The following is a 24,127-nucleotide window of genomic DNA, read 5'->3' as shown; positions in this document are numbered from 1 at the left end:
TTAAATTATTATCACGTTACGCTATTTTAATTGTTCCTTTTGGTCATGTAGAAATATTAAAACAATTTTGAACCGATTACGCGCATGTAATACAGCGGGTAGTACAGATAAATTAGCCGATACAATGTTGTCCGAACAGGTAACCGGAGGCGCGATAAGAGGGATCATATCGACGTGAGCGAAATGTATTACTTTTCATCGTTCGTTCACCACCTGGTCTCGCACGAAGACGTGTGAATCTTGAATGAATTTACCATTGTGGACTATAAATACACTCATTAGATCGTTGTACTTCAGATTGGGTAACAGCTGTATGGAGGGAGAGAGGAAGGGGAAGAAACACATTAGATCCGTTCAATCGATTGCGTTGGTTTGCTTCTAGCCTTCCGTCGGCTTCCTACCGCACGCACACTTACCTTAGGCGTCACGAAGAAGTACTGCGATTGGCCAGGGCGACAAGTCTCGTCCACCAGCATCTCGAACACCTTGCGCTCGTTCCTTGGATCCATACCCTGGTTGATTTCGTCCACGCAACGAAACGGGACATGCGTGATGTGCTGCAGTGACAGCGTATAGATAGCGATGGCGACGGCGCGTTCTCCGCCGGACTGCACGTGCCGATCCAGGGCCTGCAGCTTTTCCGTGTTGCGATACTTCACACGAATTTGAATACCATACTCCTCGTAGTCACGCTAAGGAAAAAAATGCAAACGAAGAGAAATTAGCTGCTGGTTAAGACTGTTTCTCGTTGCACTGCTGATTAGCAGTACCACGTTTTTAATTAGAGATAGATCAGGGGCACGTAATATACAAATTTTGGAAGAAGAGCGCTAATTCTAATGCAGCGGTACTCAACATTTTTCTCACGAGGGCCACAAATACCTGCTAGTCATGGTGTCACGGGCCACAAAGAAAAATAAAGGAGGATGGAGTTCATTCATTTGATCGATCGGAAAAAGCCACCAATATGTCTTTCGCGATTTATCAGCCATCCAACTAGCCACCAAATGGCAACGGCAGGGCCTGTCTCGAGGCCGAGTGTTTAATTTGGTTTTCCAAATTGGCGAATGAACTGAAATAGTCTGAGAGTCTGAAAGAACTTCTATAATTCGAAACATCATCATCATTACACCAATAAATCTGCACACGCTTCTGAATTCTCAGATGCTAATAGACGTAGCGCACACAGTATGCATCGCGAATATTCTTCTGGTGCTAGTCATACAGTGACTCCAGCCGATTACATACTTGTTTTCCCTACCATAATTATCTATTTGATAATGCATAAAATCAACAATTCGCATGTGCGATTTAATCATACACAACCAATCTCCACATAACGGTATAAAACCCGCCGCGTATGTCCTTTTCAATATTTCTCTCCTGCTTCGCTTCCATCCGTCAGTGCAAGCTCTGCACTATGCTTACATCGCGCATATTCTGGTGATGCATTCTGAAGCGACATATTTTGCACGTCCGTTTAACACGATAGTAGGAAAGAATCCAACCAAGCACAATATTTATAGATATTTATATTTATAGATTATTTTTATTTTTTAGCTTTCAAAGCAGTTTTTAAGCTATGGAAATTTATTTGGCTTAAAAAGTCTCAAACCTTTTATCTTTCCAAATAAGCGACTGTCATACCACTTTGTTCAGTCGGCAAATAGGTGTTAAAGCTCAAATTCTGGAACCCCAGAAGTAAAGCACTCGTTTTCGAAATGTTGCAACAATGAAATGGTACAAATATAGCAGCACTCTCCCGTATTAAAACCGACGTGGTGCACACACCGAACGAAATTTCTGTGGGTGCCACCAGCATTGAGAAAAAGTGTCGTCTCCTAGCTAGAGCGAGACTGTGACTTCAATAATGATGATCACGATTTGAATTGTTTAAATCCGCCTCTAGCTTTGAAAAAGACCAATTGGGAAAACTTCACTAAACCCTCAACTTTGAGAAAGGCCATTTGGAAAACCTCGCTGCCATTCGGTGGCTAGCTGAATGCTTTATGAATCGAGAATGCTTCGAAATCGCGAATGCTTCTTTATACTCAATAAACAGGATACGGGCAGAGCTTAAATTGCAACATTTTCTCTATCCACACTGTCCGTAGAACGAACACTGCATTTGCAATTCTCTATTACGAAAACATTCTCTGTTTTCTAATTTTGCACCTGTTGGGGAGCCTGGGTCTAAAAAATTTCGATAGACATGAGCTACCATGTTAATCGCGAACAGCATCATTAATGAAAGAACTAGTTCTATGTCGAAAAAGTTAGGTAATGATTTCTTAACTTTTCGTTATTGTTTCGCTAACACAAGATGGGCCAACCAGAAGAGTCCTCCGGGCCACATGCGACCCACAGGCCGTAAGTTGAGTATAGCTATTCTAATGGCTACTAAAAAAAATCTGCGCCCGACTTTCAATCATAGCGCCCCACAACGATGATGTCTTGTATACGGAAAATGTTGGTAATAATGTTCTAGTTTCACCTTGATGAATGGAAAGAAAAATTACTTATCATCAAATTCACAACTAGGAGCCAATGGATGCTGTTCTATTCACAATTTTAGATGGATTACGCCCAAAAAGGAACTAATGCGGGGGCAAGTCCCACTTCGGAGTTCTCCGTATCCTAAATGGCGGCGCATTCGCTTACCAAGCGAATGATCGTGGGTTCAATCCCAGGACTCTCCATTGATTGATTGGCCTTTTTCAGGGCTAGGGACAAATGAACGATGTAGTTCAAAGCCTCTATATTAGAAAAAAAAATCGATAAAATCACAATCTATTATAGACTACTGCGAATCACATACAGCATTGCGATAAATGAACGGAGAAAGCAAATACTTCAATTTGAGCTCAGCCCGAAGCAACTTGTAACGAGAAAAAAATAAGAGGCATTATGATTCAATTGCAGCAGCGTTCACGATACGATTCAGCTAGCGACCAGACGGCAGCGGAAACGAAGATCTGAAGATCGAGAGTTTATGTTGAGTTTTCCAAATTGGTAGGCGAATGAACTGAGCTTCAACCCTCTAGAATTCAAGACTCACTCACTCTCTTACATTATATCAATCGAATACCGGTCATTGTCTAAGGATTGAAAAAATGGATTAGTAAGTAATGACGACCTAGAAGAAACGCTTTTGAATAGCATTGTTTTCAACACGCTCTAGCAGCAAACTGTGCCAATCGAATCCGGTGGTAACCAATTAAAAAAATGTATTCAAAAAGTTTGAGAAGCCTCTCGTGGTAGTGAAAAATCTACCATTTGCGATGCCCATTGACAAAATGAAAGCGTTCTAGAACAATTACACTCATTCTTTTTTTTTTCATAGAGAATGGTCGTGTCCAAGACACGAAATGAAGGACAAATTTCTGCATAACTCGAGAATGCATCATAGCAAATAGACCAAATTTGGTACATGGAGGTTTTAGGGAGCAACAAATGTTTTGACGTAGGACTACGTCTTCCATTTCTATACCGGGGTGTAAAATCAAAGTTTCGAAAACGAAAGCATTACGCCGGAGACCGAGATTTTGAGCGTAATTGGCTCCTAAAGAACTGAACGAAATGGTATGATAAACACTTCATTCGAAAGATAAAATGTCTACGCGTTATATACTTGTTACTTTTTGATCCAAAAACTTGTTTCAATAGCCTTAAATTGCTTTCAAAACAGGCTATTCAAATCACCAATCGGTATATAAGCGAGCGCCGCTCGGAAATCCACTCAGTTATAATTGAATAGCGATTGGAGCATGTGGTCGCTGTTGTGGTGAAGCTGACTTCGTTCATCATGAAAGCGCTGATGAACGGTGTCACCAAGAACCTGTTTGTGTACATTAGGCCAGAAAGGAATCCACCAGGAGGAGGGTGATGCCACTGAAAAGGTGACCAAGAAAGTACCAGCATCGAAAATTGGCTCCGCTTGAGGCATCGGAGCAGCCACCACACACACACACACACGCAACTCTTTTCGTTTGCTGGTTATCGAGCAGAATCCAGAAAGATGTGATCGTTGCTGCAAAATAATCTGCCGGAAAGAGTTTATTTTAATGTTTTCTATCCATATAATACTGCGACCAAATACATTTGGTTTTGTGATTTTTCAATCGTAATTTAATTTGTTTATTTGGACTATAGGCTGTAAGCCCGTTAGCCTTCTTAAAATTAAACGTGAATACAGAAAACATAAAACATACAAACTTAGAACTTATACATTCAGTTGGTCTCTAAAATATAATCTTAATCTTCTTCGAATTTCTTCTGATGTCATATTTACAGAAACAACATTTTGCAGCACGTTGAACTCACGCATAAATCTGGCTGTCGGTTCATGCTGGGTGTAATTTCTGTTCCTCAGGGGTGGGTCAAACATCCTCCGTCGACGAAGAGAAACGGGGCTGGTGTTAAAACGAATCCTGTCGTAGAGACGCGGGCTTTTGATCCGTCCGTTCAGTACGTTGCAAAAAAAAGTTACGTCTGTAATTTTGTGCCTGCTGCTAATGGTATCCAGATCTACCAAACAGCAGAGATCTTTATATGGTGGCCGGGGTTCTTCTCTCCATCCCAGATTTCTTAGCGCAAATTTCAAGAACTTCTTTTGAACATTTTCAAGTCTTTGAATATGTAGATCGTACTGCGGTCGCCACACCACACTCGAGTTTGGATCGTACAAGGCAGGTGTAAATTTTCAGGATTGCGTGCGGATCGGTAAAGTCCTGCCCGAATCGACGAGTGAGTGCAAATAGTTTCAGCGCTTCTTTGACAATACGCTCTATGTGGCAATTGAACGAAAGAGATCGATCCATCGTCACGCCTAAGTCACGAACATTCTCTACTTGTTGTAGATTCGAACCTCCCAGTCTATAGTCGAAGCTTATTGGCTGAACTCTCCTCGTAAAGGTCATAACGGAGCATTTGTTGGGGTTTACGCTCAATCCATTGTTCTCGACGAACCTCTCAAAATTGTCCAAATCCTGCTGAAGCAGATGACAGTCAGCGATGTGTTTCACTGGCTGGAAAATCTTTACATCATCCGCGTCCGATTTAGGGCTGTTTTCATTCTATCATATTTTCTGTATCAAACATTCATGCCATGTAATGGAGAAACGTGTTATTTGCAAGTGGATGAAAAATCTTGCACGAGAATTGTGTCTGCAAATAATCTCATATTATGATGTTGAGTTTTGGTAGGAGTACTGAAATCTTATAAAAAATAATTTGTAATAGTTTGATTTCAAAGCAGTTTTTGAAACATGCAAAAAAATTGAATTAGTAATTAACAACCGTAGCTCATACACCAGTTGAAGTGATTATCAAACCACTTCGTTCACCCGTCAAAACATTATTAACACTCAAATCCTTATACCACGAACGTAACGCTATCGTTTTCGAAATTTTAAATTTACTCCCCAGGACAGATGCAGTAATGATGTGATGCGAAAATACAGAAGAACTCTCCAGCAGACGGCTTAAAAATCAACGCGGCGCCTTCACTGAAAAAAATGAACCGCCGTGTATGATATCTATCTTCCATTCTTCCTCTGTATCAAACAGACTTCCTGTGCGCGCGCTTTATTTTCGAGAGACGAGCAGGGTTGCCAATAATATTTTTCAAAAAACTGGAAGAAAACTGGATCCTGTAAAACAGTTTTGTTTTAAGTAGATCGGCTTTCATTTATCTAAAATGATTCCTTTTTTCCATTTCAACGCTTGAGAAATCGAATTTCCTTCGAAGCCACGTGTAGTATTTATATGTACTTCATAAAATAGCGGAATAAACTATTCATTTATAATTACATTCAAGCAGATAAAAGTTTCCCGCTACTCGAACATTACTGTGAAAAAAATATTTGAGGATATTTTTTCTAGAACCGCTAGAAATAAGTAAAACTTGAACAATCTCGTATTTTTGCTCTATGTCCATGGAATCGCTGATAGAAGATCGTCGCTAAACTGATCGCCAATGTGATTAATTGAGGTGCATGAGGATACGGTTTCTGGTTATAGATCACTGCAACGAACCTGACCTCAATCCTCTTTTCTTTTTCTTCTATCGCGAGTTTTGACATTTCTGTAGTGTTTCTTTTGACCATCTTCATTGCTATCTTTTTCGCACTCACGAAGAATGTTAAAAATATTGAAGGCAAAAAATTGTACTGAAAATAAATGAAGTACATTTTTTCATCAATTTCGTTTCATCAATCATTTCATCATTTAATAAATTTTTCATCTATAAGCCCCAACTGACATTTTGGCAGGAACTGAAATTTCAGTATTATTGACTTCAAAACAAAACGAGTTCATTCAATAGATAGAAAATCAGAATCAATGCATAATACTTGAATGAACATATTTCGGCTATCGTGCTTTGTTTTTCTCATTTCCTAAAGTTTTTCCATTTCCAATCTGTGCTGTATCAACGATTTGATGAAAAACGCTTCAAATCGTGGCAGTTATGTATAACTATTGAAACCAGCACTTAACTGGAATATTTCGAATAAACGTTTCCTGAATTTTCGATACCTTCGTCTTTCAGCTGCGTGTAGCGAAATCTAACGTCACAAAGATTTCTCCAGAAGGATAATCTTTCTTGGGTGAAATTCTGGTTCGACCAAAAAGGTAAACAAACAAAGCCCGAGCCACGAAAGCGTTTGTTCTTTCGATCGGAGAAACATTTGACTCCGCATCACATAGATTAATACCAATTCTTTGATAAAATATTTATTGTAACGAATACAAACTTTACATGTTTTTTTTTTGTTTTTCTTCGTTTTTCCTGGCACTTCACTTTCTCTTCTCTTGGGTGGCACTAACGTTCCAGTGGAACTTTTGCCTTCTCAACGTAGCACTACTTGCGTCATTTTTTATAAGTAGTACTTGGTTGCGATTTCTATGCCGAATGTGCCTTGAATGTACTCTGGAGTGGCAAGCTCTAGAATACGCGTGACCACAGTGCAAGCCGGAAGAATTTTCTTTGACGAAAAACAGAAAGTGGGTTATATCTATGGTATAACCGCAATGGTGACGTAGAACTATCGTTGATTCAGTGATCCTTTGTTTGAAGTTGAATCTGAATCCATTCTGAATGAATGAATAAATGAATATTTGGGGGACTTCGAAAACGAGAGCGTTACGTTGGAGGTACAAAGTTTTATGCATCCAATATTGGATACGAAAATATCCTACTGATGGGGAAAAATAATCTTCAGAAGCTGTGGTTAATCCTGTTAATTGCGATTGATTGAAAAATCACAAAACCAAATGTGTTTGGTCATAGTGTTACATGGATAGAAAACATTAAAATAAACTCTTCCACATGAATGTATTTTCAAATTCCCAGAGGAACTGGCAGATTATTTTCAGTAACGATTAGATATTTCCACATTTTCCTCGATACTGGAAGCCCACCAGTGGTTAATGCTAATTCGATAACCACCTGATAATAGCACTTGATTGAAAAATATTTGGTCACAGTGTTACATGGATAGAAAACATCAAAATAAACTCTTTCACATGAATGTAATTTTAAATTCCCAGAGGAACTGGCAGATTATTTTCCGGATCTTTCTCGATGGTGAATGGCATCCAAACGGAAAGAATTCCGTGCGTGTATGTGTGTGTGTGTGTGTGTGTGTGTGTGTGTGTGTGTAGCGGCTGCTTCGAGATCTTCCCGGGGAACCGTTTGTGGCATCACTTTCATTCATGTCTGGCCTAAGGTGCACAAACAGGCTCTTGGTGATACCGTTCATCCGCGCTTTCATGATAAACGAAGAGCTTCACCACAACAGCGACAACATGCTCCAATCGCTGTTAAATTAGAACTGAGTGGATTTCCGAGCGGCGCTCGCTTATATACCGATTGGTGATTTCAATAGCCTGTTTTGAAAGCAATTTTAAGACTATTGAAACAAGTTTTTGGATCAAAAAGTAACATGTATAGAACGCGTAGACATTTTATCTTTCGAATGAAGTGTTTATCATACCATTTCGTTCAGTTGTTTAGGAGCTATTAACGCTCAAAATCTCGGTCTCCTGCGTAACGCTTTCGTTTTCGAAACTTTGATTTTACACCCCGGTATAGAAATGAAAGACGTAGTCCTACGTCAAAATATCCCGACCTGAACGGGAATCGAACCCGAACACCCGGCATGAGAGTGTGGGACGCTAACCACTCGGCCACCGGAGCACGACACTTCAGTTAATCTGCTCGTACATTGTGTAGTTATATTTCAACTTCATACTCTTTTTTACTTTTCTACGTAAAAAACGTAGTTTTTCGTAGCCAGTATACCCTTCATCATAACGTTTCTCAGTCTGTTTCTATTCTTCGTTTTGCAGTGGATATATTCAGAAATAGTTCTCTCCGCAGTTTCCGCCACGATAGCAAGAGTGAGGGAGAGAAAATATTTATACACTGTTACTTTAATTTACATAAAATGAGTAAAACTGAAGGGCACATAAAAAACTGGATAAAACTGGATATTTGAAAAAACTGGAAGTTTTCAGGATTTAACTGTTTGACTGGATCGAGATAAAAAAAACTGGAAGAATCCAGTTAAAACTGGAACATTGGCAACGCTGGAGACGAGTATCGATTTTCTTTTCCTCACAACCCTTCCATGTGCAAGCGATGAGATCGGGCTTAAGCATACTGGCTTGGGATTGGCTCTTTCTCTTTTCTTTTTGAATAATCAATCTGCTTCCATTGATATGGACCATAGCCATAACATAAATTTATATTTTTCTTCGTGTATATGGCTTTGACGCTAAAAGTAAATATTTTGATGTAAAGAAACATATATTCGCATGTTATTAATATAGTGTAGCGCGTAATTTCTATAACTATTTCGCTAAAATAAATATTTAAACAAAGCTCAATCTTGTCGATCCATATAAATCCTATGCAGCTATCTCTTTTGCCTGCCCAACAGATCACTAATAGCGAATTCGTTTTTGTTCAGTTTCAACCCCAGTGTCGCACTAACTGCTGTCAAAACGTTTTTTTATTCACTCAGTTTCGCACTCAGTGTCGCACTAGTTCGCCCCGAAAGCTGTTAGTTTCGCACTGAGATGTTTCACGGGTTGGCACTCGGGTTCACCAATACAACTATACTGAACTGTCAAGTTCCGAATATTGTTTTGGAAAATCTAAAAATAAAGACTATGAAAATGGAAAACCTGCTGCTTTTGCTTTTGTATTATTGGAATCGTAATCCAATTCGGATTCTGATCTTGAAGAGTAGAGTAGACGGCATTAAGCTACGTATGCTTTCATTGGGAGGTGAAAATAATTATGGATATTCAGGTGGAATAAATTTCAAAATCAAAATTATGAATGAAAATTTACTTTAACGTATCGAATATTTATTTTATGTGATTAAATAAAAGTTTTTTTTCCGATATCGCAGAATATTGAACGAAAACTGTGTCTAATGATGGTTTTATATTATAATAGTAATTATTTGTGGAACAAACAGGAAATGCATCGAAAAATGGTTAAGTGTGTGTCAGAACTACATGTGTTAGGTAATCAAACAATATTAAGTAAAAAATTTCATTCAAACTTTTATATGTTTACACTGCACTTGGCCCTTCTGATCTGATGGAGAACAATTTACCTCCCAAGCACTAATATCACCACCAGACGTCGACACTGTACATTTGCCGTCGTAAATATAAACAAATCAGACTATATAACGCACACCAACAAACCACCGCATTCGTGAAACTGAAAACGTTTTTTTTATTACAGAGTCAGTTTGGTACTGACTCAGTTTTAAAAACAGGAAGTGGGTTATATCTATGGTATAACCGCAAGGGTGACGAAGGACTATCGTTGATTTAGTGATCATTTGTTTGAAGTTGAATCTAAATCCATTCTGAATGAATGAAAAAATGAATATTTGGGGGACTTCGAAAACGAGAGCGTTACGTTGGACGCACAAGGTTTTATACATTCAATATAGGATATGAAAAACCTTGTTCTGAAGAATAATCTTCAGAAGCTAACCTGCTAACTGTACTTGATTGACAAATCACAAGCCCAAATGTATTATATGGATAGAAAACATTAAAATAAACTCTTTCGCTTGAATGTAATTTTCAATTCCAAGGGGAACTGGCAGATTATTTTCCAGCAACGATTAGATATTTCCACATTTTCCTCGATACTGGAAGCCCACCAGTGGCTTCAATCAAGTGCTATGCTGGTGATACTGGAAGCCCACCAGCATAGCACTTGATTGAAACATATTTGGTCACAGTGTTACATGGATAGAAAACATTCAAATAAACTCTTTCACATGAATGTATTTTTAAATTCCCAGAGGAACTGGCAGATTATTTTTCAGCAATGATTAGATCTTTCCGGAACTTTCTCGATGCTGAATGGCATCCAAACGGAAAGAAATCTGCGCGTGTATGTGTCGATCCTTCGCCGTCCACCTCCTCCAGCACGTTAGGCAACGATGTTGTCTTGTTGATGTCCTCACGAAAAATGAATGTGTCTCACCACCAGAATATCGCTTAAGTATGCTTTTTGTGTGTGATTGAATCGAGAGAAGGTGTGGTTTACGATGGTAATTTGGAAGGCAAACTAGAGGGGAATGAACTCTCTGAGCTCGGAACTTTCGGCGACTGAGCAATAATCGATTGCGGGCGCATACAATATTGGATACGGAAGTATCCTAATGATGGGGAAGAATAATCTTCAGAAGCTATCCTGTTAATTGCGATTGATTGAAAAACCACAAAACCAAATGTATTTGGTCACAGTGTTACATGGATAGAAAACATTCAAATAAACTCTTTCACATGAATGTATTTTTAAATTCCCAGAGGAACTGGCAGATTATTTTCCAGAAATGATTAGATCTTTCCGGAACTTTCTCGATGCTGAATGGCATCCAAACGGAAAGAATTCCGCGCGTGTATGTGTGTGTAGCGATGTCTTCCCGGGGAACCGTTTGTGGCATCACTCTCCTCCTGATGGATTCCCTTCTGGCCTAGGGTGCACAAACAGGCTCTTGGTGACACCGTTCATCCGCGCTTTCATGATAAATGAAGAGCTTCACCACAACAGCGACAACATGCTCCAATCGCTGTTCAATTAGAACTGAGTGGATTTCCGAGCGGCGCTCGCTTATATATCGATTGGTGATTTCAATAGCCTGTTTTGAAAGCAATTTTAAGACTATTGAAACAAGTTTTTGGATCAAAAAGTAACAAGTATAGAACGCGTATACATTTTATCTTTCGAATGAAGTGTTTATCATACCATTTCGTTCAGTTGTTTAGGAGCTATTAACGCTCAAAATCTCGGTCTCCGGCGTAACGCTTTCGTTTTCGAAACTTTGATTTCACACCCCTGTATAGAAATGAAAGACGTAGTCCTACGTCAAAACGAATTCGCTATAATACATATGCACGCTGCAAGCGCCCTATTGATTTTTACCTCCTCACAGCCCCTTCATGGGCAAGCGATGAGATCGGGCTTTAGCACACGAGCCTGGGTTCGGCTCCTTCTCTTCTCTTTCGTAAAATATTGAGATGCGCTCAAGAACATCCCGTTGCACCTAAACTGAGCGATGCACATGTGTTGGTGCTCGCGAGACTTTCTCGTGTACCTGCCTCAAAGTGACATTTGGTGCTGTCGGGGGACGTTGTGCTTCTGGTGTAAAAATTTTAACATTCGTAATATAGCACGTAGAACAATTAGTGATGAAGAACTGTTTCACATAAATATCGCAGTTAAAACAATCCAATCAATTCATTCATTTCTTGCACACAGCTCGCAATGATTGTGTGAGATACGAGGCTGAATAGGGTAAAGCACATTTTCTCTTCTACGTGCTGTGCGAGATCTCAGAAAGCCTAACCAAATGTCACTTTGGGGCAGTTATACAAGAAAGTTTCGCGAGCACTAATGCACGAGCATCTCTTCGTGTACACAACATATGTGCATCATTCGCATCAAAACGCGACGATGCATTCCTGAACACATCAATAAATTTTACGTAAGAGAAGAGAAAGAGCCAATGCCAAGCTCGTGTGCTAAAGCCCGGTCTCATCGCACATGCACATGGAAGAGTTGTGAGGAAGAATAAATCGATGCTCGTCTCTCGAAATTTAAGCACGCACAGGAAGTCTGCTCGCTTATTTGTTGCAGACAGCTTTTAATGATTTTCTGAGATGCGAGAGTAAACAACACCAAGCACACTGTCTCTGACGTGCTGTGCGAGATCTCGGGAAGTCTAGTATCAAATAAAACAGTTATGTCTGACATCAGCATAATTAATTTTTTTCAGTTCATTCACCTCTAGTCTTGAAAAAGGCAAATTGGAAAACTTAACTAAACTCTCGTCCTTGAGAACAACAATATGGAAAATATTGCTGCCATCTGATCGCAAGCTGGATGACCGATGAATCTTGAGTGCTGTGAAATCGCGAAAAGCTTGTTCATACTCCATAAATTAGAAACAGGCGGATTTTAGATTACTATAATCTGCCTATCCATATTGTCCGTAAAATGAACGCTGCATTTGCTATTTCGATTTCATACAAACGTGTTATTTTTCTAATTTGTCACCATTACCGAAAAACATAGTCTTACGTCAAAAAATTAGGTTTCTGATTTCATAGATTTTGTTATAGTTACACTGAGAAAATAGTGTTAGGGCAGGATCGTTGATTTCTAATAGGAACTAAGAAAAATTCAATATGCACTTTGGATCGACTAATGGCTTGTAATAAATTTTATTTAACACTTCTGTTCACTTTGGCGGTACAATTGGGATTGACTTGCTTTATTGGACCTGATTTATTATTTGCTAAGTCGAATTCAAATCAAATTGAATATGTTATTCAAGCTATTATTTAGCTGCCTATTCAAACTGACAGTATTCTACCACTACACGAACCTGTTCAGTTGTATTATTTCAGTGTGGCAGTACTAGATCTGACTGTAAAAATCCCTGTCGCTAAGCTTATTTATACTGACAACTGTCAAATAGTTTAAATTAAAGTAACACCAGATAGGCAATCAGAAGAGCCCGCCGGGCCGCAGGTTGAGAATAGCTGTTCTAGACCAACCTATCATCTACAGCAGTTGATTTTGATGAGACAGAGTGAACTATGTAGGGTAGAAAGGGGCAATATGACCAGGCGGGGCAAAATGGGCCACCGTTCGCTTATTTGCCAACAATTGTGTTAGAAATACTCTTATTAAATATCTCCGTGAAAACCGTATTCAAATTTAATTGTTGTATATTGAGATATTGATATTGAGAGAAATATCACACTGACTGATTATCACGAAAAACATATAAAAAACAGTCAACAAAAAAAGCTCTGTACGCTCCATGCTGAAAGTTATGAATCTGCTCTTTGTATCAATTCGTACTGGTATTATTTCTGAGCATTTTTACTGATTTATTGCGCTGCTTTGCCGTTTCATGTAAAAGAACGGTTCATTTTTTATTGAGCGTAAATGTACGGGGCGGAATGGGCATACCTGCTTGGGGCATTTTTTTTTTATCCCATTTATTTATTTCAGGCTCATTAGCATTTTAGCTGTAACAGAGCCGAATTTTAATCGTGTACATGTCACATGGTTATCATATCTATAATTATAGCACATTACATTACACAGTTGCCATTCGCCAGTATTCCTTCTATACCATTGCATATGGTACATTTACACAGTAGCCATTTAGGCGTAAGAGTATTCTGTATTGTATTTTTCTTCCATTATCCAGTTAGACCATCGGACAGCGGAGACAGTTGATTGATCATTGTTGAGCTATTTATAGAACAGCAGCCCGATGTGTCTTGCAGAGCAGAGCAGTTGTATGGATGAATCGATCTAATTTCGACCGTGGATCGATTCTCCATCGCTGATGATTGTTGCGTGGACGTAGCTATTCTGTAACAACACAAAGATGGTCAATGAGGGTCCTGAGTTTTGAACTCACGATCGATCGCTTACTAAGCCAACGCGCAACCAATGTGGCTACGGAGACCTGCTTGGGGCATTATGACCAGGTATTTTTTCAACATAAACTGTAAAAACAGCTGTCAAAATTTGTAAACATAGTTGGAAATAGTTAGATGTGGAATCATGGTGCGGAATTATATCAGAACATCCAATTGTAAAAAGTGGTAACAGACCTTGAACGCGGCCACCGATGCAGCGAAGAGAAGTACGACAGAGTGACAAGCATCCTTAGTGCATTGTGTCCCGCGAGAAACACTTAAACGTTATCTACGTTGTGCAGACCCTTTGCTACTCCATATTTCTCACCCTTTCAATAGTCAAAAGCAATTAGCCGGAATAGATTAGCTGGCTGGTTTTCGAAAGGGATACACAAATCTCACTTCGGGCATCAGAAGCAACATCCACTGCTAGGACTAGATGATTCAATCGCGTTGCAGTCGGGAAATTCTACGATTTACAGGACGTACAGAAGAAATACAACACCAAAAAGGCAATTCAACGTCGATAAAACATCAGTAATTCCAGAAACTATCTTTGTTTCCATAGGAGCAGCAAGTAAACTAAAAATTATTATCTTTATTCAACAGGTGCAGACAAAAAATTCCAAAATCCTAGCAATGCGGAAAGAAAAGAGAGAAACAACCATTATAGAATATTCCACAGGACACCTTATGTTGCTACTGTGGGACACAATTCAGTTCCTCTACGGGTGGCGATAAACGGAACCAATGCTATCGATGCATAAATATTCTCTGTTCCTGATTTGAGCAACGTAAAATTGTAGTCCAATCACTTTGATCACATTATTACTTTTTGTACATGCAAACTGAATGGAATCCAATGAAATACACGTAAAAGTTAGCATAGGTAAGTTAGCTTAGATAGAATAAGCTTTCGTTTTATGAACTCGTTACGTTATTCCCCTACGAAAACATGCTTAAATTATTGAATCAATAAACATGGTCATATGGTGGCCCATTTTGCCCCGTAGTGTTTTCGATCGATGGAAATGGAACACATTTTTAAAAGTGTAATTTTTCCACATAAATCTTTTTTAAAACGTATTCATACAATCTACATCGATCAATAAAGTTTCAAATTGTGAGATTTTAATATGTAGCATAATTTATAGATGTTCCTACATGATTTAGGACGTTTCGTTCTCAGGGGGACCATATTGCCCCTATCTACCCTACTATTAATCATGGCGATATAGCTCTATATCATGTGCATACAGAGTTAACCATGTGTCAATAATCTGTACCGTTTACTCGCAAAGCTAATACTAACGCTTCCATTAACCACAGAATCGGTCGAACTTAGTTTTTCTGTTCTTCGTTAAATGTAGATATACTTAAGATCAACGTTGGGAGAGCAGCGACTCGATAAGCTTATACTTATGGTTATTGAAAATGAAATACTTCTTGAGCTCCAACTCCAGACTAATTTTTTGGCAAACATAATTGACCGATTTGCCCATCGCACAGAGCGAATACTTTCATTACTGTATCGCTAGAAGAGATTTAATTGAAAAAATAATTTGTTTCCGAAAACAAGACTGTAATATTATATTTAACGAATGTCCAAAATTAGAACTAGATTCAGAAATGCTTGAATTACGATGAAATACGAGATAGTTCAGCCAACCGATTAAAATTCTTGCATAAAGAAAACAATATTCGAGCACTAATTAACCCCCATTTTGCAATTTTCAGTAAATGTTTTGGGTCACCGCGTAGGTGCACAACTAGTCAATTTACTCACGAGACGCCACTGCAAATTAACCAATTTTAAAATAAACCTACCTCTCCGTTTCTAATGATTTCCACCTCCCCAGCGAATCCCATGGAGCTCATGAAGCGCGAAAAGTTCCCGTTGATAGTTTCCACCACCCGACCGATCTCGGGATACCACCGATCGTGCAGCTGTTGTAGTTCGGCCTCCAGCGAATCGCTACTTTTGGAGGAATCGTTAATTGCTTCCTTCAACGTTTCGATCTGACGATTTCGTGTCTCGTACTCTTCCATGATGTTCCCATTGCTTCGCGACATACAATCGACCCGAGCTTGGATGTCTTCCATGTGATTCACCAATTCGTCCAGCGTTCCGGGCAGTCTTTCGAACTCCCGTTTGTACGGGAATTGATCATTGGTAGGGGTCGTATCATTGGTGAGACTTTTAGCGAATGTTTGCTTACGCTTCAGCCGCTCTTTGACTTCGTCGATCTTTCGAGTGACCGACTCGAAGCTCCGCGTTGCCGATTCAATGGCATCTTCAGCGGAGCGGATTTCACCCTCCAGGTCAGCGTTGTTGTTCAAAAAGATTGTCAGTTTTTGCTTGAAAACATCGTGTTTTACGGTCGCCATTGCGTACTTATTTAAAAAATCAACCTTTTTCTCCTGCAATCGTATCATTTCGTTGACAATATTTTTGCATGAAACCCTGAATTTCTCCTTCTCTACGCTATCATCGACAAGACGCGCCTGCAGATCCACACATTTCTGTTCCTGCCGCTTCGTTTTGAGCTTGCTTTGCTGGTAACGATTGAACTTTTCCTCTATTTTCCTGCGTTCTCCCGACAGTTCGGTGCACTGCTCCTGGATTTCCTTTATCTGATTCTCGATCTGGTTGCGGTGGTTGCGAATCTTGTCACATTCCCGTACGAGTCTCTGATAGGTTCGTTTCCGTTCATCCAACACTTCCGGATCGACGTTTTTGTTGAGTAAATTTAGTGCGTGCAGTTCATCGCAGCGGGAGCTCTTCTCACCGGTGTAACGGGATTTGGTCATCGCGAACCTGTTCGATGGCGTGAAGAATATTCGAATATCATCCGGCACTTGGGATGCGAACTTGGACGTTTCGTGTTGACCAACTGGCACGTTGTGAATATTGTACAGCTTGCAAAGGAAGTTGAGGATCGGGAATGGTCCTTCCACCATGTCTATGAGGTAGCCATGGAACCCGTAGCGTCTGGAAGAGAATAAACTTAGTAAAGATGGAATGATCAAGCTAAATGCAAACATACTGTAAACTTTGTATCGGAATTTTGGAAGCATAGTGCAATTGATCGGCAGGTTCAGAGTACACCACATTAACCCCTTCGAGATGCATCTCCTGGCGCACCTTCCGCAGGAACAACGCCATGTCATCCCGGTCCTCGCAAGTGAACGCAATCATATCCCGTTTGCCGATCGTGTTCTCCAGATACTTTGCGTTTTCACTGTTCGGTACATTCAGCTCCAGAATCATCGGTTCGTATATTTTCCCCCGGAAAAGATGCAGATTATTCCTGAGCCAAATAGTCGCTTGATATGTAGTTTCGAACTGCGACTGCAGCAGCTTCAGCTTCACCTGAGCCACATTCTCGAGCGCTTCGATTCTGCGCTGGACGCTGATCATCTCCGGCTTGAGGTCGGCTTCGATTTTCTGGCTCAACTCGTTCCTGCGGCCCATCAACAGATCGCCCTCCTGCTTCAGCTTGTTTATCTTAACAACCAGCTCCTGTTTCCGCGCTTCCTGGTCACCTTCGGAACCCAGCTCCTGATAGGCGTGCTTGCAATCCTGAATGGCCAGCGAAAGGGCCTTTTTAGCCTGCTCTAGCTCGTTTTCCTGGTCGACCGCTTTCGAGACCACGTCCTGAAGGTGACGTTTTTGACTGCTTATCGAATCCTCAAGCTGCTCGGTTTGGGTATCCATTGTTCGCAGCTGATCGGCATAATTCTGAACATCCGATAGCTCCTGTTTCACTTTATCGTTCAGTTCGTTTTTTGTTTTGTTCAGTTTGACTGCCTTGGATTTCAGCGGATTCAAACGCTTCTGCTTTTCGTCCAAATTACTGCGGGGAAAAATGCGATTTTGTATCTCAAACAAACTGGGCAATTATAGTGGATTATATTAAATAGTAATGATGGTCCCACTTCAGAGGAACAACACATATGCACAATAATCAAAATGCGGAACAATCAATGCTTTGTAAATCGCCATTTTGTTTGTCAGCAATCGAGAACACTGGGTTCTTTTCTTACCCGAATTTTTTCCCGTGATTTTTATTTCAAGCGATATCCTTGAAATTACAGTGGAACCCCGATTATCCGCGAGCAGATGATCCGCTTACAGATGGAAAGTTTAATGATTTCTGTTTTGATAAAACATAGTGTTCATCTTGAAATATCTTTTTTTTTGTGTTAGAAACTCATTTTTAATTCTCTATTGCTTTATCCGCGATTTTCGTTATTCGCGGTGAGCTAGCTAGAGGGTTCTACTGTACTCGATTTGACGTGGGACTACGTCTAACCGGAATATATGAGGGGTAAAATGAAAACCTGAACACAGAACATGCAAACAGTGATAGATTTCGAATGCTTGAAAACATCAATCAAAAATCAATCAAATGAAGTAGCGGTCGGCAAAGCATTAAAAAAGCTTTTATTCGGATATATAAAACTGTAGTGGAAGAGTGGGATGGCGTTTGTGAGCTACAACATGTAAGTTTTTTGAGAACCCGTTTCAATACAAGCCGTATTTTTGATTCGTATGAAAATTCAACAGTGACCAATGCGCTCATCATGAAGAGCAGATACTAAAACCTATCCGGCAGAAATTGAGAAACTGCTCCCCAGTTAAGTAGTTATCGTATGTGCGGCAATGCCACTAAGAGTTTATAACCGTCAACAACATTTCCGGAATGGAGCCAGAATTTTTGGCTATAAGACGGATATAATCGAACAGAAACCCGAAACGCTAATCAAGAGACAACATGAAAAACTCTTATATCAGAAAAATGGACGGAGAAAAAAACAACACCTTAATAATTCCGGCTGCAAGAAAAGGTAGTTTGGATGCTCCGCAAAAGAAAATCCGTCATAAAAGTAGAAAAGCCTCGCGGACGGAGGTTTGATGTAATACCACATACGGTTACACACAGGTGAGAACATGATGTTTTTCATTTTGTAAACATTGACAGATAATCTATTTTAGAAAAAAAAAATCATAAAAATTTAAGAAACGTAGAAATTTGAAATGCGAACTCTAATTACAAGTTGGAACTCATTCGAATTGATTAAATCGAGGTCTATTCAATAATTCATTCAGATTTTATCTACATTTTCCGAAGACGTTTAACGCTCTACAATCTAACCCCGCCTTTAGACGGGCTTCACGTTTTTTTTTTCAAATTATTCAGACATTATTTTCAATGTTCACCCCCACCAGATGTCTTTAGAATACTTTCATCTATCACACATACAAAATTCTGCATGAAAAGGCAACAGTATACATTGTTGACCGTTGTTGACCGCTACCACTAAAACTCTACAGATTAAATGATAATAACATAGTTCCACTCTTGGTTTCAAAAATGATTTTTACGTAGATATTTTTTGATATACATAAAGCCTACATAGAATGTTTTGTATATATTAAACAGTAAGTAAAAGTCTGAGACGAACCAGCTCATCCAGAACCAGAACCATCTTCTCGACGATGGATGGCAACCAAACGAAAATAGTTCCGCACGCGTATGTGTGTGTGTGTGTGTGTGTGTGTGGCGGCTGCTCCGATGTCTCCGATGTTTTTCGATTCTGATACTCTCTTGGTCGCCTTCTCTTCTCCTTCTGAGGGATCGGCTTTTCTGCGCTCCCTCACAGTTCCAAACAAACTGAATGCGTTTCAGGTCAAGTCAGGTCAGGTAATGAATCCCTCGATCCCTCGCCGTCCAGCTCGTTCAGTAACGATGTTGTCTTGTAGATGTCCTCACGAAAAATGAATTCGTTTCACCACCAGGATATCGCTTAAGTATGCTTTTTGTCCGTGATTGAATCGAGAGACGGTGTGGTTTACGATGGCAATTTGAAAGGCAAACTAGAGGCGAATGAACTCTCTGAGTTTGAAACTTTCAGCGACTGAGCAATAATCGATTGAAAATTATATGATTTTCGTGATGCAAAATATTTTCCGTTACGCGCGCATCCAATATTGTATACGAAAATATCCTACTGATGAGGAAGCATAATCTTTAGAAGCTTTCCTGCTAATTGCACTTGACGATAACGATAACATCTTTCCAGATTCTCCTCGATACTCGAAGCCCACCAGTGATTAATGTTAACTCGATAACCACCTGTTAATTCCACTTGATTGAAAAATCACGAAACCAAATGTATTTGGTCGCAGTGTTATATGGCAACCAAACGAAAATAGTTCCGCGCATGGATGTGTGTGTGTGTGGTGGCTGCTACGATGTCTCAAGCGGAACCGTTTGTGGCATCACTCTCCTCCTGATGGATTCCCTTCTGGCCTAAGGTGCACAAACAGGCTCTTGGTGACACCGTTCATCAGCGCTTTCATGATAAACGAAGTTAGCTTCACCACAACAGCGACAACATGCTCCAATTGCTATTCAATTATAACTGAGTGTGTTTCACTCTTCTTTCACTTAAATTCTTTTTATTTCTTATTTTGGTTTACATTATAATATAATACTACATTTCAAGTGATCAACCCAGGGTTCTACATATTTAAGTTGCAATGTCAAATTTTGTAATGATTTTTATCATACATATTATCCGAGTGTTTCATATTCCTATTGTAAAATCATGCTTAAACTTTTCTAGTCTTTTGTTACTTTTTTTTGACGTAGAGCTACGTCTTTCATTAAGGGTACCAAATCAGAAAACGGGTCACGTTTTTATGAAATAAAGTTAACGTTAATAACTATTTTTACGGCGAACGGATTTTGGGACTGTTGAGCAATCCAGTTCACTTTGCTTTCGCTGCACTTCGATCTAAGATTGGACTCCACCAGTGGTAATCCAACTTGGATATCGTCGTTTGGTTTTTCTGTTCGTTTTTCGCGTTAGTCGTAACGTGTGTTTTTCTTTCCGCGTCATAAATTGGACGCTTCGCGTAGTGTGCGATGAGCAAGAAGTAGAGGAGAACAGGCTCGAGCCCTGCAAAAAACGAACGCATTGCCAGAGGCAATAAAATTTCGAGGCAAGCGTCATCTAATGATGCACGCGATGTTGGTGTAATAAAAAGCGCTCGCACTGAACCGAGCCTTCGCCAGTGTGACAACGCATCGAACAACAGCGAAGTAGGCGATTTCGGAGCGTCGGTCGAAAATGTAAACTCCGTTACCCAGCCAGCAACCAAAATCAACCACCCCCCGCTGGTGGTGAAGGCGGTCGCTCTTGACAAACTCATCAGCGAATTCGCATCGATGAGTGTTACAGCAGAGTACAAGCTGTGTGGTATAATTCAGTCTTTTTCCAAGCAGTTAACATTGTTTGTTTTCCGTCATCATAAGAGCTTCGTTGGTGCCTTTGAGAATGCATCAATTCATTAAACTGACGTTATGGCGAAGCAGGCGTTAAGGTTGTGCGCCAAAAAATTATTTGGGAGTACCAAGCATCTTGAATGTCTTACTAGAATGTTATAAGTTATTTGGATTCGCGTGCCAGTCGCAAAACTGCTTTCCATTAGGATTCCATTTGCGCTCATATTGATCCTAATGAAGCATTGCTACTGTTTTCGAGGTTGTTTATATTAACAAAAAGAGTTTATTTCGCTTGTTTAGTCACCAAGAAAGTAAATGTCGTTCTGGAATTTTGTATGTGATCAGCTAGTGTACTGTTTTGCGAGGGCAAGAATGAATCATCAATCAATTATCGTCAACTGATTCTACAATGAAAAAACAATTTCAGAGATTATTCTACTAAGCAGTTGTTTCTAAAATTTCACAGCATTATAGAATAATATCCGAAGGTATTACCTTGTACCTTGAAAGGTAACGACTAGAAGGTCAGGTAGCATAATCATACAGAATTTGTATTGAGAGAGCGCAACTCTGTTCAAATTTCATACAATTGTTATTGATAATTTCATCCAGGGTTTTAATCCCGGCCAGCTGATGTATCTCCGAATTTCACGTTCTGGGTGGAGGGTTTAGAATTATACGAAGAATTTTGTTTTGTATGCGTTAAAGTTTTAGTTTGTGTGTTGGAGCACAGCACTCCCAAACGGGCATCGCATATGCGATAACTGCAAATATTATTTGTTTGTATACTGCAAGTTTATTCGTTAGAGATAATCGAGAGTATCTATCGTTCAGGGAATACAATGACCTGATTAAAATGTTACATTGTGTCTGTTTTGTCAATGTGTGCTCTGAAGGTAAGCTTTCGATCGAAAGTTAGACCCAGATACACTACTTCTGACTGAGTGGATTTCCGAGCGGCACTCGCTTATATACCGATTGGTGATTTCAATAGCCTGTTTTGAAAGCAATACTAAGTTTATTGAAACAAGTTTTTGGATCAAAAAGTAACAGGTATATAACGCGTAGACATTTCATCTTTCGAATGAAGTGTTTATCATACTATTTCGTTCAGTAGTTTAGGAGCTTTCGTTTTCGAAACTTTGATTTTACACCCTGGTGTAGAAATGAAAGACGTAGTCCTACGTCAAAATGAAAGACGAGACGAATTGCTCGTCTCGTTTTCTGGAATAGGACCCTATATTGCAAAAACCGAAATATTGCGCCCACGTAGGTGGCGTCCCATGTGCTCCCGTGGCCGAATGGTTAGCGTCATAACTAACATGCCGGGTGTTCGGGTTCGATTCCCGTTCTGGTCGGGGGAATTTTTCGTCAAAGAAATTTCCTCCGACTTGCACTGTGATCACGCGTATTCTAGAGCTTGCCATTCAGAATGCATTCAAGGCGTGTTATTTGGCATAGAAATCTCAACTAAGTACTAATAAAAAATGACGCAAGTAATACTACGCTGAGACGGCGAAGTTCCTCTAGGAACGTTAGTGCCATTGAAGAAGAAGAAGAAGAAGGTGGCGTCCCCTATTGAACTGACAGAAGCCAACATATCGAGTTCCCCACTGACATTTTCCCTTTGTTTTGCACTGAATCGGGTTTCCCACTGACAGTTCAGCTTGAGATTTTCCCAACGATCTTAGCACCCGACTGATTGCGCAATAATATTGAACGTCTATGAGCCGCCTAAGGGCTGCCAATATTGGACAACTTACGTTTTTGCCAGCTTCAAATCATTCTTCGTGGAATTAAATTCAACATAGATCTGCTCGTACTCCAACCAGGCCTTCCGCGCGTTACAGATCTCGATCTTTTTCTCGTACTGCTTCCTAACCTTCATATTCTCGATCTGCGCCCTCAGCTCTTCGTTTTTCGCTTCCGCTTCCTTCAGCTTCGCCAGATTATCTGCGTTCGATTTGATCACATTCAACTGCCGCTTGCGTTTGTCTATCAGCTGATCCATTTGTTCGATCATCGCCGCAGAACACACGGAGGCTTGCGTATTCATCAGGAGCTCTCGGGGATTCATTTTGGTGAAATCCTGCACTCGATCCTGGGGCAGGAACTGACACAGGTTATCGATTTGGATGTTCAATTCACGAATCCGTTTCAAAAACTCCTTGTGAGACACTTTGGTGCCATCGATATCGAACCGATCGGTCCCGCTTCGGTCGAATGTCCGATTGAACATGATTATGGCCCGCTTGGCGTTCTTGTATATGCCCACCTCTATTTTGGCCACCTCCTTCCCGTTTTTTATGTAGTCTTCGAGCTGTAGCAATTGTAAAAACAATCAATTGAGGGTAAAATAAACGAAACACTGAGGAAACTCACACTGCCCGATCGCGACAGCAGCTTGCAGTGACCTCCCATCCCGAGCACAACGGCCGCTACGATCGTCGATTTTCCGGTCCCATTGGGACCGATGATGATGTTAAGATGCTCATCGGGGTAGAAAATAGCAACATCATAAGTACTGAAAAGCTTGAAAATTTCAGAAATGTTTTCAGAATAATTTCACGGTAACTCACACAAAATCCTTAACAGCTACAGATTTTATTTTCCCAATTATTGATGCCATTTGTGTGGTATACAAAACGGTCTCAATCAGTTAACATTATACGGTCGGAATATATATTTTAACATGGCACAATCATCTAACTTATCAACAAGAACAAAACAATTCGATAACAAGTTTTCAATATTATAAACACTATTATTTATTCTATTCGGAAGTACGACAAAACGTTGGCGCAATTTCCGCTGTGTGTGGATTGTTTACGAACTGCGAAAACGGA

At 40.0% G+C, this 24,127-nt stretch overlaps 1 protein-coding gene across 2 annotated transcripts; it reads right to left on the bottom strand.

The window, feature by feature from the left end:
* Window positions 1–24,127, bottom strand: LOC129769314 (structural maintenance of chromosomes protein 5). Of its 2 annotated transcripts, XM_055771476.1 has the most exons (7): window positions 23,861–24,127; window positions 23,664–23,805; window positions 23,045–23,601; window positions 17,034–17,843; window positions 15,814–16,978; window positions 417–692; window positions 1–309 (listed from the first exon to the last, which is right to left on the bottom strand). In XM_055771476.1, exons 1-7 carry the CDS (start codon window positions 23,908–23,910, stop codon window positions 196–198), a joined length of 3,114 nt encoding a protein of 1,037 aa, XP_055627451.1. In that variant the 5' UTR covers window positions 23,911–24,127; the 3' UTR covers window positions 1–195. The 2 variants fall into 2 exon arrangements, with proteins under 2 accessions (XP_055627451.1, XP_055627453.1); XM_055771478.1 differs by lacking the exons at window positions 1–309; window positions 417–692 and adding an exon at window positions 12,612–13,936.

This window comes from Toxorhynchites rutilus, chromosome 2, assembly GCF_029784135.1.
Source record: "Toxorhynchites rutilus septentrionalis strain SRP chromosome 2, ASM2978413v1, whole genome shotgun sequence".
Classification (NCBI taxonomy): Eukaryota; Metazoa; Arthropoda; class Insecta; order Diptera; family Culicidae; genus Toxorhynchites; species Toxorhynchites rutilus.
The sequence above is the reverse complement of the archived record's forward strand: the minus strand, read 5'-3'. Positions and strand labels throughout refer to the sequence as shown.